The sequence below is a fragment of the Phodopus roborovskii genome, unplaced genomic scaffold (assembly GCF_943737965.1).
Source record: "Phodopus roborovskii unplaced genomic scaffold, PHOROB, whole genome shotgun sequence".
Classification (NCBI taxonomy): domain Eukaryota; kingdom Metazoa; phylum Chordata; class Mammalia; order Rodentia; family Cricetidae; genus Phodopus; species Phodopus roborovskii.
This window is the reverse complement of record NW_026126485.1, coordinates 18,230,411-18,244,771: the sequence shown is the minus strand read 5'-3', so window position 1 is coordinate 18,244,771 and position 14,361 is coordinate 18,230,411. Positions and strand designations below refer to the sequence as shown.

General features: G+C 46.9%; 1 protein-coding gene across 2 annotated transcripts; it reads right to left on the bottom strand.

Annotated features, from left to right (window-relative positions):
• Positions 1-45: 45 nt before the first annotated feature.
• Positions 46-11,451, bottom strand: Ddx39a (DExD-box helicase 39A). Of its 2 annotated transcripts, XM_051194926.1 has the most exons (12): positions 11,300-11,407; positions 9,657-9,696; positions 3,716-3,927; positions 3,419-3,546; positions 2,650-2,742; positions 2,170-2,353; positions 1,405-1,523; positions 900-1,031; positions 708-817; positions 485-629; positions 246-393; positions 46-151 (listed from the first exon to the last, which is right to left on the bottom strand). In XM_051194926.1, the coding sequence occupies exons 3-12, from the start codon at positions 3,921-3,923 to the stop codon at positions 135-137; spliced, it is 1,284 nt and encodes a 427-aa protein (XP_051050883.1). In that variant the 5' UTR covers positions 3,924-3,927; positions 9,657-9,696; positions 11,300-11,407; the 3' UTR covers positions 46-134. The 2 variants fall into 2 exon arrangements, with proteins under 2 accessions (XP_051050883.1, XP_051050882.1); XM_051194925.1 differs by lacking the exon at positions 9,657-9,696 and having other exon boundaries at positions 47-151; positions 11,300-11,451.
• Between the last annotated feature and the right edge of the window lie 2,910 nt (positions 11,452-14,361).

The window sequence follows — 14,361 nt, the reverse complement described above, 5'->3', positions numbered from 1 at the left end:
CACAGTAAAAGTTTATTTTTTACACAGCTACAGCTTTGGAACAATATAAAAAGATACACCCATTTGTCATGTAGGAAGAGAATCTGAAGCAGCAGGTGGGAAAGAGGGCCATGGTGCACTGGCTACATATCTGGTTACCGGCTCTGTTCAACTGTAAAGACAGCAGAGAGTAGGGCAGTGAGGGAGAAGGGCCTTTGCTCCAGAAGCCCAGCTCTTTTGTGCCCAGAATGGCCTTAGCCACTTACTATATGTGGAGATATCTATTTCTTCTGGAAGCTCTGCCACATTAACTTCAAACCGGTCTTGAACGTCATTGAGAATTTTGGCATCGTTTTCATCAGATACAAAAGTGACAGCCAGGCCTTTGGTACCAAAACGACCAGCACGAGCCACCTACAGGGAGATGGGGTCAGGAGATGGGTACCCCTCAGAATCTGAGGAAGGGCAGGGCCCTGATCAACCCACCCAGGGAAGGGGCACTCACTCGGTGAAGGTAGGTATCCGAGTCCTCTGGCATGTCATAGTTAAAGACAATGTTGACTCGCTCAATGTCCATACCTCTGCCAAACAGATTGGTAGCCACCAGGATGCGCCGCTGGAAGTCCTTGAACTGCTGGTAGCGTGACAGGCTAGGGTGGGAGGCAAACGGAGGCATCAAACACAGGTCCTAGGGGCACGCTTGGCCACTGTGGACATCACACACTCACCGCTCCTCCTGGGGCATGCCTCGGTGAATAGCAATGGCTGGGAAGTTCTGTTCCACTAGGAGCTGGGCCAGGGCCATGCAACGTTGCACAGACTTGACAAAGATTACCACCTGAAGGAGAATGCTAGTTAGGCCCATGAAGAAAGAATCACCCACAGGCACTCATCTTGATGTGGGCAAGCAGGGGCATCACCTGGTTAAATTCTAGGACGTCAAGGAGGTCAAAGAGCTTCCGGTTCTTCTCACTATCCTTGAGTTTGACGTAGTACTGCTGGAGCCCGTGCAGTGTGAGCTTGGTCTCGTCGTCCACAAACACCTCCATGGGCTGTGTGGGAAGGGAAGCAGGAAGGGGCGAGCAGGGCTCACTTCTGGGTGTCTCATGTGCCTGGAACCTTCCAGGGAGCAGCTCCTCTGTAGTGATGATTCCCAGAGGGCCTGTTGCACCCAACCTCAGTAAACAATTCTCTCCCAAAAGCCAGATGTAAGCTCTGCTCTGGCGCAGGTGTAACCACACTCAGCTCCCAGTTTGACAAACCAGGGGACGTAAGGAGGCTGCGCCGGCCTCCCTGTATCCTCCAGGCCATGAGAGCAGTATGGGTGTCGTGGAGTGGCCCAGGCCCTCAGGGAGGGTCAGAGCTGCTGCGCTGAGGTGTTGGCCACGGTGGGCAGGCGGCCAGCTGGGGTGTCACCCTACTCACATCCTGCATGAACTTCCTGCAGACCGGCCGGATCTCCTTGCTCAGGGTGGCACTGAACATCATGCACTGCTTCTCATGGGGTGTCAGACGAAAGATCTCTTGCACGTCCCGACGCATGTCTGGATGGGATGCCAACATACAGCATGCCTCAGTGTCTTGTCTGACTGAGCAGACCCACACCAGAGAGGAACCAGCCCTCCCCAACCTGGGCCAGAAAATACTGGCACCATGGCCACAGTGGAGTGGGCCCAGGGGTGTTCCCGCTGCCTGAGAGGCTGGGCTCGGATGGGCGGGCGGGCGTGCGGGAGCGCAGGCATGGGAGGAGCTGCGGTCCACTTACTCGCTGCCAGCATGGAGCGGCCCTGCCAGTGCGCCTTGAGCCATGCTTCGGGAAAGGGAGCCTGAGGCAGAGACAGCCACTGGCGTGAGAGCTGCAGCTGCTTCCAGGACACATGCCCATCTCTCCCAGTCCCTGATTGGTGGCAGAAGCCACCCTACTCCTCCAGATTCCCTGGGTGTGCCTACATGTCCTAAAGGGATGGCAGCTCATGGGGCCTATGGTCCCACTCAACTTGGCCTCAGAAGCAGCACATACTGTCAACACTGGGAATCCTTTAGGTTTCTCCCAGGAGCCCTGACTTCTGGCCACCCATGTGACCCACTAAGAGCCACTGCCTACCCCATCCATCAGGCCCCCTAGAAAACTGCTGTGACTCTGTGACTCCTGAGTGGGGAACCAGCTGGGCAGGCCAGTGGGATGCTCACCCAGCTGTTCAAGCATCTTGTCACATTCATCTAGCACAAAGTGCTTTACATTCCTCAGGTTTAGACTCCTGCTCCGTACAAGTGCCAGGATCCGGCCTGGTGTCCCCACCACAACATGAGGACAGTTCTTCTTCAACACATCTTCATCCTTTTTAATGGAGAGGCCCCCAAAGAACACAGATACCTATGGGGACAGAAAGGGAGCTGTTTCCATCCATCTGGGAACAGTGATCTTTACGACAGCCCCCCCCCCCCCATCCCGAGGACACCTAGCACACCAGTCCCATTCAGAACCCAGGTGAGCCTAAAGAGCAGGGGCAAGTCTGATGAGAAGAGGCACCTGGATCAGCACAAGCCTGTGGGGACTGGGCATTATTCATCAGGCTTTTAAGAAACACAAGTTACTACTACTAACCTCAAGCTTGATAAATGCCGCTTGGGCTGGAGCTGAGGCCCAACACAGCACACGAGGAGGCTTACCTTGACACTGGGCATGTACTTAGAGAAGCGCTCATACTCCTTGCTGATCTGGAAGGCCAGCTCCCTTGTATGGCACATGACCAGTACAGATACCTGGAGAGTAGGCAAAAAACATTCTTTCCCAGAATCCACACCTACCCACAGTGTACCTATTATTATGATAGTTCCATCTACACAAGTCACTTGAAGGCCCAAACATCTCCACCTTCTCCTTAAACCTATCTCCTCCCCAAATTCTCTCATAGCTACTAAAGCCTGTCTCCCTCAAGAGGCCAGGAACAGAGAATGGTAGCACAGACCCTAGACAAAAGGGCCAGTTATCCCATGCCGCAAGTCTTCTCACCCACCCACAGCATAGCCCTTACCACACTTGTGCCATGTCCTGAAAAGAGAAGCACCCACCCACCCAAGGATACAAACCAAAGCCTCACACATGCTATTCGAGAGCTCTACCACACAGAGCCACACTACAGCCCACCACACACGGATATTTGTTAAACAGGGTCTTCTTATGTATGGCCTAGAACTCTCAATCCTGCCTTAGCTTCCTATCCCGGATTCATACATAACTCTTAAGACTCTAAAACTGATCTAATGATGGTGTTAGAACATCTGCATAACAAATCTGCAGTAACAGTGAAGACTGCAATCAGTATAGTTTCAATTCCTAGCTTATAGTCAAAAGCTCAGAAAGAGATTATGAAAGCAGTTTCATACCCAAGGCTGCTCTGCCACATGGGACCCATCCCAGAAAGGAGCCCGCATCTACCTGGCCATTGATGGGTTCGATCTGCTGCAGGGTGGCCAGCACAAACACAGCTGTCTTGCCCATCCCAGACTTGGCCTGGCACAGGACATCCATACCCAGAATGGCCTGGGGAATACACTCATGTTGGACTGAGGAAGAAAAAAGTGTATGAGTAAGAGACAGGATGTTGCCTCTCTGTACACTCCTCTGTCATTGGAGGTCAGGAGGGTCAGATCCCAGTCATGTGCTTGCATAGGGGCTGCTGATATAACTGACTCACAGGGAGGGCATAGTTAAGGGTGACACCAGGTACCATACCCTCTGAAGGATGCTCAAAGCCACAGTCAACTATGGCTCTCAGGAGCTCTGGCTTCAGCAGAAAGTCCCGGAAACCAGAACTGTGAATGGAGACATAAGATCCTTTGACATCTTTCTTCGGGGGAGCTGGAGTGCTCTCCTGAGGTGCTTGGGGCTCTTCATCTTCATCATAATCCAAAAGCTCATTTTCCACATCTTGTTCTGCCATTGCACTGAGAACAGACGACAAAGGAAGGTGGAGATGCACCTGAGATGCATGCAGGAAAACCCACTTGGCAGAGAAGGCAGAGAAGGGGGTTGGCAGGGGTAAACCCTGTAAGCAGGTAAAGCTCAGTGGTGTACCTGCATACCACCCCCCCCCACTTCAGCCTACAGTCCCTTACCACTGTCTTCCCAGCAACCTCTCACCTGCTACACACACACTCTCCCATCCAAAGCCACCACCCTCATGCATCCTAAGGTCTTCCCATGGGGCTCAGTGACAGAACACTTAGCTAGCAGGTTCTGTCCCCAACACCACAGATAAATCACACTCTTCACTGTAGACTTCCCTGCCTGGCCCCTGCTTACTTCCCTCTGCTTCATCTGAGCAGACCATGGAACCTCCACCCCAACGATTCCCTGTTCCCAAGTCTCTGCACACTTTTTCTTTTGAAACAGGACCTCACTATATTATCCTGGCTGCCTGAAACTTGCTATGAGTCTGGCCTCGGAAGTTATAGAGATATGACTCCCAAGGGTTGGAATTACAGGTGTGGTCCACCTCAGCTTTTTAAAAAACAAAAACAACAACAACCCCCCCCCCACAGTACTGGGGTGTGTGGAATGCTTTATAAGCATTCCACCAACTGATAAAAAACTAAAAAGACCTTACTAGGGCTGGAGAGATGGCTCAGAGATTAAGAGCATTAACTGCTTTTCTAGATGTCCTGAGTTCAATTCCCAACAACCACATGGTGGCTCACAGCCATCTACAATAAGATTTAATGCCCTTTTCTGGTGTGCAGGCAAACATGCAGACAGAACTCTGTATACATAATAATCTTAAAAACAAAACAAAAATCAGGGCAGGGGTGGCATACACCTTTAATCCCAGCACTCAGGAGGCTGAGGAAAGTAGATCTCTGAGTTTGAGACTACAGAGTGAGTTCCAGAACAGGCTAGGCTCCCTTCCAGGACAGGCTCCAAAGCTAACAGAGAAACCCTGTCTGTGGGTGGGAGTAAACTGACATCTTAATATATAGGCTGGACCAGAACTTGCAGTGATCATCCTGCCTTCACCTCCCAAGGTTAAAGGATTTACAGGCAGAACGCCTTGCCTGGTTAATTTGCCCTCCCTGACATTCAAGTTTTGGCACTAATAAAGCTCCTCAGACCATCCTCCCCTGATGGGAGATGTCATTCTGTAAATGTTTCTCATGCTGGTTAATGAATAAAGCACTGTTGGCCAATAGGAAAGGAAGATAGGAGGGACTGGGGAGACGAGACGCTGGCCCCTTTCCCCGGTAAGAAGACTACGTGGAAATACATAGAAATGGGTTAATACTTAAGACAGAGCTAGCTGATAAGAAACTAGTACCTGGCCAACAGAATTATATCAAATACAGAGTCTCTGTGTGTTAATTGAGGCTGGTGTGGCAGCGGAACCAGACCAGCGGTGGGAGGAAAAACCGAACCAGGTGATCCTACATTCAAAACAGCTGAACAAAGCAGCCTTGCAGACTACAGCCAAGATTTCTGCATCTTCTTAGGATTCCCCCATGACAGCGCCCTTTATCAGCAGGAAGTAGTTTGGAAAGAACGACGCCCAAATTCCCAAATATTGTTTATAAATGTTTGTTTCATTTAAATGGACTTGGTTATAAATGGTTTATGACCACAACCAATATCTTTTTAAAGGTAAAAAGGGGATTATGGTATAGATATTATTACTTTGTTTTGGAATGGATTTTCATTTATTGCTACAATTTAAGGTCAATTTTGTGATATGTATATTTCTCCTCTTGTTTAAGTATCATTCAGAAATGTATAATGTAGTACAGATTATAGATTATTACCTATGATTGTCAAAGCTTAGAAAGTTAGCTAGGTTTTCAAGATACACAGAGATGTATTTGAGATAGACAGGCATTCTTCAAACCTTTCAAAGACCTACAGAATATGGCATTTAAAATGGTTTAGGGTTTTCTTGACAGTGAGACATAATTGCTCTTGGCAATACCACCTGCACCAGAGAGGAAGATGGATATTAAAGAAACACGTTATGGAGTTTGCCTCCAATATGGCAAGACTAGCCATGTAGACAAGATACTGCTCTTGTCTGGACTGTTTGACTTTGTGATGTATAAACTGGACATGCAGGACCCACAGGAAAGTGACTCCTGATTCAAGATGGACATTGCTACAGAGATCCTGCTTCATGGAAGAGTCTGCGCGACAGTATGCAAGACACAGAGAAAAGTGACTGACAAACTGCCAATACAAGAAGACAGTTTAAAGTTTCCTGCTTTGCTGAAGAGTCAGCTAGACACACTATGGCCTATGGGCTGAAGATGGAAGATTAAAGAACTTCAGGTGACTGACAAGGCGAGATGTCTCTGTCATTTCTAGAGTTTATATACTATCCTTCTGTGGTCTTTGAAGGAGTTGAAGACAGATAGTTATGGGTATAGCTTTCCTTAGTTAAGCTTAAAGATAAGTTACATATAGGACTTTAGACTCACAAATATAGGATGGATGATTTTAATCTTGCTAAATGTTAATGGACTAAATGTTAACTGTGATTGTGATTCTTATTTTATAACTGTTGTGTGACATATTTTGCTATGTTAAAGTTAAAACCCTTCTTTTTATTTAGACAGAAAAGAGGAGATGGGAGATGTCATTCTGTAAATGTTTCTCATGCTGGTTAATGAATAAAGCACTGTTGGCCAATAGGAAAGGAAGATAGGAGGGACTAGGAGACAAGGAGGAAAGAGGAAGTAGGAAGGAGGAGCCAAGATGGAGAGTGGGAGAAAGCAGTATGCCGACTGGCTCCCCGGTAAGAGAAATACATAGATCAGCAGAAATGGGTTACTACTTAAGACAGAGCTAGCCGATAAGAAACTAGTAACTGGCCAACAGGATTATATCAAATACAGAGTCTCTGTGTGTTATTTGGGGCTGGCGCAGCGGCAGGACAAAACCAGGCAGCGGCAGAAAAAACCATACTCTTACACTCCCCAAGGACCTCCTGGCATATATACAAAGCAAGACCTAGAAGCTGAGAAAGCAATGGTGGGCAAGGGAGTGAGCAGCCATCTGCCCTGCCCTGCCCAGCTTCCCCTGCTGTTTGTGGTCTACACAGGGGAATCATTAAGTGCTTTTATGAAGAGGGTTCCCATTGGGCTAGGCAAGCAAGAAAGCCAGCCAGCTGAGATGCTAAATGGAATTCACAGGAGACAAGCTCCCCACTCACTTCATTAGTTCCTCAAACACCAAGTAAAAGGTGTTCACCAGCCAGGCTTATATTTTGTCCTCCCTGGCCTGCTGAAATAGTTCCTGAGATCAGATACTGACATATTAGGACCCACTTCTGGCTCTCTTATTCATTTCCTCTGTGACTTTATCCAAATTTAGCCATTTCTTTATTTTATTTTTACTTTTTATTTTATATGCATTGGTGTTTTGCTATGGGTATGGGTGTTGGGTTCCCTGCCATGTGGATGGTGGAAATTGAACTCAGGTCCTTTGGAAGAGCATTTAGTGCTCTTAATCACTGAGCCATCTCTCCAGCCTCAAATTCAGTCATTTCTATGGCAAGGTTCCCCTACTTTGTCTCCAATCATATGACTTTCCCACTCCAGGCCAGTTACTAGTTGCCCTCTCATATCCTTAGAAGTTGAACTCAAAGATCCTACAGCAATGCTTTTTTTTTTTTTTTTTTACCTCCTCAAGGCCCACATCCTCCATCTCAGAAATAGTTATTCCATTCTCAGAAACAGTCTTGACTGACAAGTAATTCCATCCAGTGAACCCCACTCACCAAATCCAGTCAGGTCTACTTACCTAGCTACCATGCTGATCCCAAATTGAAGTGGCCTTTGTTTCTTTAAAACTGGAACAGCTTTATTGAAATAGTCATGTGCTATACAATTAATTCACCAAGGTAAACAATTCAACAAAAATGCTGGCATTAGTACAATCAACCTCCTGGTGAAATGGAGATGGCTCCGTATGTGGTTAAGAGCACATGTTCTTTCAGAGGACCAGTTCGATTCCCAGTACCCACATGATGGTTCACAACCACCCACAACTCATGTTCCATGAGACCCAATGTCCTCTTCTGGCCTCCACAGACATAAAGGCATACACTCAGTGAATATAATACATGCATTCAGGCAAAACACTCACAGAAAATAAACAAAAAAAGGAGTTCCTGAGCCTGGGGGTGTGTGGCTAGAGATAGATGCCTAGCATGTGAGACCATGAACTTCATCATCCCCCCCCCCCCAAACCATGAAATAAAACTACTTCTGTACCCTTTAGCCATCACTGAACTTCCAGAAACATTAATCTGCTTCTCGTCTCTGCAGACTAGTCTTTTCTGAGCATTTTCTATAAATAGGTTCAGACGGCATCATGTGGCCTTGCTTTTCATTCTGCACCATTCTCAACATGAATCAGTACTTCATTCCCTTTTTGCCCCCTTCGTTTTTAACAGACATTTTATTCCTTTTTATAGCCAAACAATATTCCTGTATGTAAGCGTATCACTTATCTAGTTTACGCTGGACAGCCTTCTCAGTGTCCACTGATCCCTATTCAGTATACAACTCCCACAGAAGGCAGAAGGAACCCATTCCAGCTAAATCAAATCAGGCTCGTCACTGTACTGTTTAAAACAGGCTGATCTTGGCCCTGGAGAAATGGCTCAGTAGTTGTTGCTTTTGTAAAGAACACAAGTTTGGTTCCTTGTATCTATACACGGCGATTCACAACTATCTATAGTAGTTCCTGGGATCTAACTAAGCCTTTTGGCCTCTTTGGGCACCAGGCAACTCAAGTGGTGTACATACATATACATGCAGGCAAAATAGTCACACCTAAATTTTTGTTTGTTTTTTGAAATGGGGTTGCTCTGACTATTCTGGAATTTTCTCAGAGAACTCCCTCTTCCCAAGTGCGGGGATTAAAGTCATGGGCCAACACCACCATCAAATAAAATATTTCCAAAATGTCAGGTGGTGGCAAACATCCTTAATACTAACTAGCACTCAGGACAGAAGCAGGCAGACCTCTGTAAGTTCAGCCTCATCTACAAAGCCAGGGCTACATAGTGAGACCCTATCTCAACAACATCCCCCCACCTTACCGCATGGGTCAAGACCTCCTCTCTCCCGCACCATTTAGTTGGGTGCTTATATTCTACAGAAGTGTACTTCCGTTAGCATTAATTTAAAAGAATTCTCAGCTGGCTGTGGTGATGCACATCTTTGATTCTAGTGCTTCTAAGGCAGAGGCAGGCAAATCTGGAAGCGAGCCTTGTCTACAAATTGAATTCCAGGCCATGGTTATACAGAGAAATTGTGCCTTGAAAAGCAAGCAAACAAGCACGCTCTTCTGAGCATGTCCAGAAGAGGGCCTGGTGACCAGCAGCAGGAAGGACTGGAACTACAACTGGCCTCAGGGCTGCAAACTTAGAGCAGTGCTGACAATTCCCACTGCATCTGCCTGCCAGGCACCATTCCCCAGAACCCACATAGGAGACAAAATAAAAATGCTTTAAGCTGGATGGTGGTGGCCCATGCCTTTAATCCCAGCACTAGGTGGGAGGCAGAGGAAGGCGGATCTCAGTTTGAGGGCAGCCTGGTCTATAAGAGCTAGTTCCAGGACAGACTCCAAAGCCACAGAGAAACCTTGTCCCAAAAAACAAAACAAAAGCTTTAAGAAGGGCACACACCTTTAGTCCCAGCACTCAGGAGGCAGAAGCAGGCGGATTTCTGTGAATTTGAGGCCAGCCTGGTCTACAAAGCTACACAGAAAAAAACTCTACCTCAAAAAAAAAAAAAAAAAAAAAAAAAAAAAAAAAGGTATCAGTCACCAAAGAACCAGACCCAGCCAAAGATCTACATGGGGCTAAAGTAGAGACAGCTATGAGGAATGAGCTAAGCAGGCCCAGGACCTGTGTACTTGAATTGCTAACTTGGGGTTGAGTGACTCAAGAATTTGCTCAAGATGGAGTGGAGGATAAGGCAAACAGCAGGGAAAACCAATCATGGAAAGAGAATTATCCAGAGGGCAATAAGGAGAGAGACTAGACATGGAATAGGCCAGAGCCATCCAACGATAGGAAAGAACCAGACATCTCTGGCTCAACGGTGTGTATGGCCAAGATGGTGTATCTATTTTTATTTGAGAAAGTAATTCAAGGACCTAGGCCAGCCTTGAATTCGCAATCTTCCTATCTCAACCCTCCAAATGCCCTGCATATACTAAAATGAATTTTAAGATTGCCTGAGGCAATTTTTCAAGTGAGCTCCAGGACAGCCAAGGCTACATACATAATGAGATCATGTCTCAACAACAAAAAGAAACTTTGGGCATTTGTAACAGGACAGGAGAGGTGGCAGATTGGTTAAAACACTTGAAGCTTTCACATGACCTGAGTTAACCACCGTCTAACTCCTGGTAGAGCATCGAATCCCTCTTCGGGCCTCCATGAACACCGGCACAGTGATTCATTCACACATACACGTAAATTAAAAGTTCAAGGACAGCCTCGACTTCATGAGAACATTAGGCATATGTACTGTTTTGATGCAGTATATAGCTCTAAAAACGTTTCTTGAGCTAGTTAAGGGATAAATGTGAAGCCAGGCGTAGGGGCGTTCTCCTTTAAATTCTAGCGCTCCGGAGGCAGACACAAGTGGATTTCGCTGAGTTCAAGGCTGACCTGGTCTTCACAGTAAAATCCGGGACTCTGTACAAAGAACCTGTCTCAAGAAATGACATGGGACAGGTACTACTCGGGGCGGATACCCCAAAATTTGTCAGGCCTCGGTTCCATCAGGCACAGAAAAATGAAACAAGTGAATCCAGAAAGTGGCTGTCCCAAACCTAAAGTTCCAATCAGGGCCAGGGAAGATGAGATGCAACCGGGCTGAGCCGGCTCACACCCGGAAAGCGAGCCTGGGTGAAGGATCCGGCTCCTGTGAGTCGCCACGCCGGCCTTCGGAGCCTGAAGGAGAAATCTCCTGGGAAAGCGGCAAAGCAAGGCACGAGGCAGGCGACTGCAGACTCTGCCCATAGAAGCCTGGGTCGTGCCGCCGCGACCCGAGCCCCAGCGTGAGGCCACCCTCTGCCTCGATCCCGCCACGATATCAGGCCGGCCCGGGAGTGCCGCCATGACATCGGTCCCGGAAGCCGACACACTAACGGCTGGCCCGCCCCTGGCGCGTGCGCGCGGTAGCCCAACGGCCGCCAGCTCGAGGTGGGTGCCTAACCGCCCTGCCGCCTCGTGCCCACTCCTCCCGCTGCACGGCGGCGTCTTCAGCAAGCCCACATCCCCACACCGAGACCCCGAGCTCGGGGCCCACCACTTACCTGTCACCCGGTTCGCCTCCGCGAGCTGCGAGGACAGCCGTCCGTCTGGTTGTACGTCGCGCCCCTGGACGCGAGCGGCAAAGCTTCCTGTCTGCAGCCCGACTTGGGTCTTGCTCATTGGGCCGTTGACTTATCACTCAACTGAGGAGGAAGTGATGATTGGATTATAAGGAAGCTCTCGGCCGGCTATTGGTGAAAGGGTGAAAGAGGGCGTGCCTGGAGCCTCAGGTTCATTAGGCAACCATGAGTGGGCGTGTCCTATGGGGCTGAGCTAAGCACCGGCCCCACCCCGTCACGTGAGGTGAGTGTAGGCCCTAGTGCGTGCATGCTGCCATATTTACTACTGGCATCTGCCTATTAATTGCCAATGCTTGTGCCCCACCCTTTTAAAGTGTAATTAGTCCTAGCTGTCATAGAATTTCTGACTCTTGTTGGTTGGTCAATTGGTTGTTTTTGTTCCAGACATGGTTTCTCTGTGTAGCCCTGACTGCCGTAGAGCTGGCTCTGTAGACCAGGTTGGCCTAGATCCACCTGCCTCTCTCTGCCTCTTGAGTTTTGGGATTAAAGGCATGTTGCCATCACCACCTGACCCAATTTTTTTGTTTGTTTTTCAAGACAGGATTTCCCTGTGTAGCTTTGGAGCCAGTTATGGAACTTGCTCTGCAGACCAGGCTGGCCTCAAACTCACAGAGATCTGCCTGCCTCTGCTTCCCAGTGTTGGGATTAAAGGCATGTGGCTAATTTAAAAACAAACACAAAAATCGTTTTACTCCTACATTGTATTGTATACACTGGGCTCGGTTGTTCTCCTGCCTCATCTTCCCTAGTAAAAGATCACCACTCAAAAAAAAAAAAATAAGCTGAGGCTCTAACCTGAGATTTTTAGCTCCAGGAAGCCAGCTCTTTGGGGATTACAGAAGAAAAGCAGCAGCTCCGCCCCCAGACACCCATGATACAAAATGAGACAACAGACCCTGCATTCTCAAAAGGGAAACTTCCCCATTCTGCCCCTTCTCTGATCCCTTTGCCATGCTTAGCTACAAACACCGATCTGGAAGCATGTTATCTGCATTGTCTGGAATTCTAGTCACTGTGTTGCTGGGTGCTACAACCTGATCATGGTGCAGTCAGACACCGAGAGAACACTTACCAAATAAAATAAAGCCTACTCTAGCTGCTAATGTTCTCTAAACTCTCTATTTTTCTTTCTTCAAACAATAATTCTTACATCTAGCTGGAATCATATGAGCTGCCTTAACAGTAATACAAGATTTCTTCGAGTTCCAGGCTATCCTGGAACTCACTCTTTGGACCAGGCTGGCCTCAAAATCTCAGAGATCCTGCCTCTGCCTTCTAAATGCACCACCACTTCCCCGATGGCTGGTAGGTTCTCAGAGTTTCCTCCTTTTTTTATTTGGTGAGTTGAGGGTGGAACCAAGGCTTACTTTACCATGCTGGGCAAGTTTCTGCTGCTGAACTACAGTCAGTCTCATTGTTTCAGTCTGGTCTTGGGGTTTTATCTTTAGATTAATTTTTAAAATATTATTTGTATGAGCCTTTTGCATACATATATTGTGTGTACCACATGTGTGCTTGGTGCTACCCAAGGTTAGAAGATGGCTTTGGATCCCCTAGAACTGGAGTCGCAGACAACTATGAGCTGTCATATGGGTGCTGGGAACCAAACAAAGGCTCTTTCTTAACTGCTGAGTCAGCTCTCTAGTCCTCGGTTTGAGTATTCTATTTTATTTTTATTATTGTTTATTATTATTATTTTTTTTGAGACAGGGTTTCTCTGTGGAGCCCTAGCTGTCCTGGAACTTGCTGTATGAACCATTTTAACCTCAAACTTGGGGATCTGCTTGGCTTTGCCTTCGAAGCACTAGGATTAAAGGTGTGTGCCACCACCACCTGGCTCTGGTTTTGATTTTTTGAGCTAGGGTTCATGTAGCCCAGGCTGGTCTGAAAACCTTTAATTCTCTGAAAACTACACAAAGGTAGAAAAAGGAGAGAATGGATCCCTGACAGTCATTGCCTGACTTCTACAGGTTTGCTGTAGAATAGGTGTATACACACACACACACACACACACACACACACACACACACACACACACTTCCAAACAGGAAATGGATCAATGAAACATATTTTGTTCTCAAGGACACATTCATGATAGCTATTAGTGTTGTGGCTCATGCCTGGCAAGTTGAGGAAAGAGGAGTTTAAATTCCAGATTAGCCTAGGCTATATTGTGAGATCCTGTCTCCTAAAGTGCAGTTGGTTTGAATAAATTAATAATTAACTCAGAGTCACCAATAATGCATCTGTGTCACATTAAGGAAAGAAATCAAAGCACTTCCCCTTGGTGTCATTAAATCAAGGGCAAGCCCTGATGTGAATTCTCTCCATTGCTCTCCCTGTCAGTCTGTTGCTTGGACCTGAATCTGTCCTGTGAATCTATCCCTGTATGTGTCCATAACAAAGAGCTTTTCTCTCTCTTCTTTCAAAAGCACAGAGAGCATCCCATGGGGGAAGGAATGAGGGATACTTTACAGAATCTTTAACAGAAGTTTACAAGTCAGCAAATCCAACTGACCCAGGTAACAAAAAGTATTACAAATATCATTGTTTATCAAGCAATATCCATATATTGATTTTAACATTCATGGCAAATATTACTATATTTGTTGTTTCCAGCAAATAATTATCATAACCAATATATAAATATGCATGCACTATTTGTGGGTCAGGGGCATAGACCAGTATGTAATTTGAGATTTCAGTTGTGCATTAGCTTAGGTCATAAAAACTGAAGCCAAATGAGGCTGAATTTACATTTTTCTCTTAAATGCAGTTTAAACAGACAGACACAGTACATGGTAGGATAGCAGCCTTAAGTCTTAAGTGACCTTAAGGTATATGAACTCTGGCTTTGAGGTCTAGTAAAAGTACCAATCTCTTAGAATGTAAGGAATGTTTTGTTTGCCTGATTTCTTTTTAAGGCAGGGCTTCTCTGTGTAACAGCCCTGGCTGTCCTGTAACTCAATTTTAGGCTGCCCTCA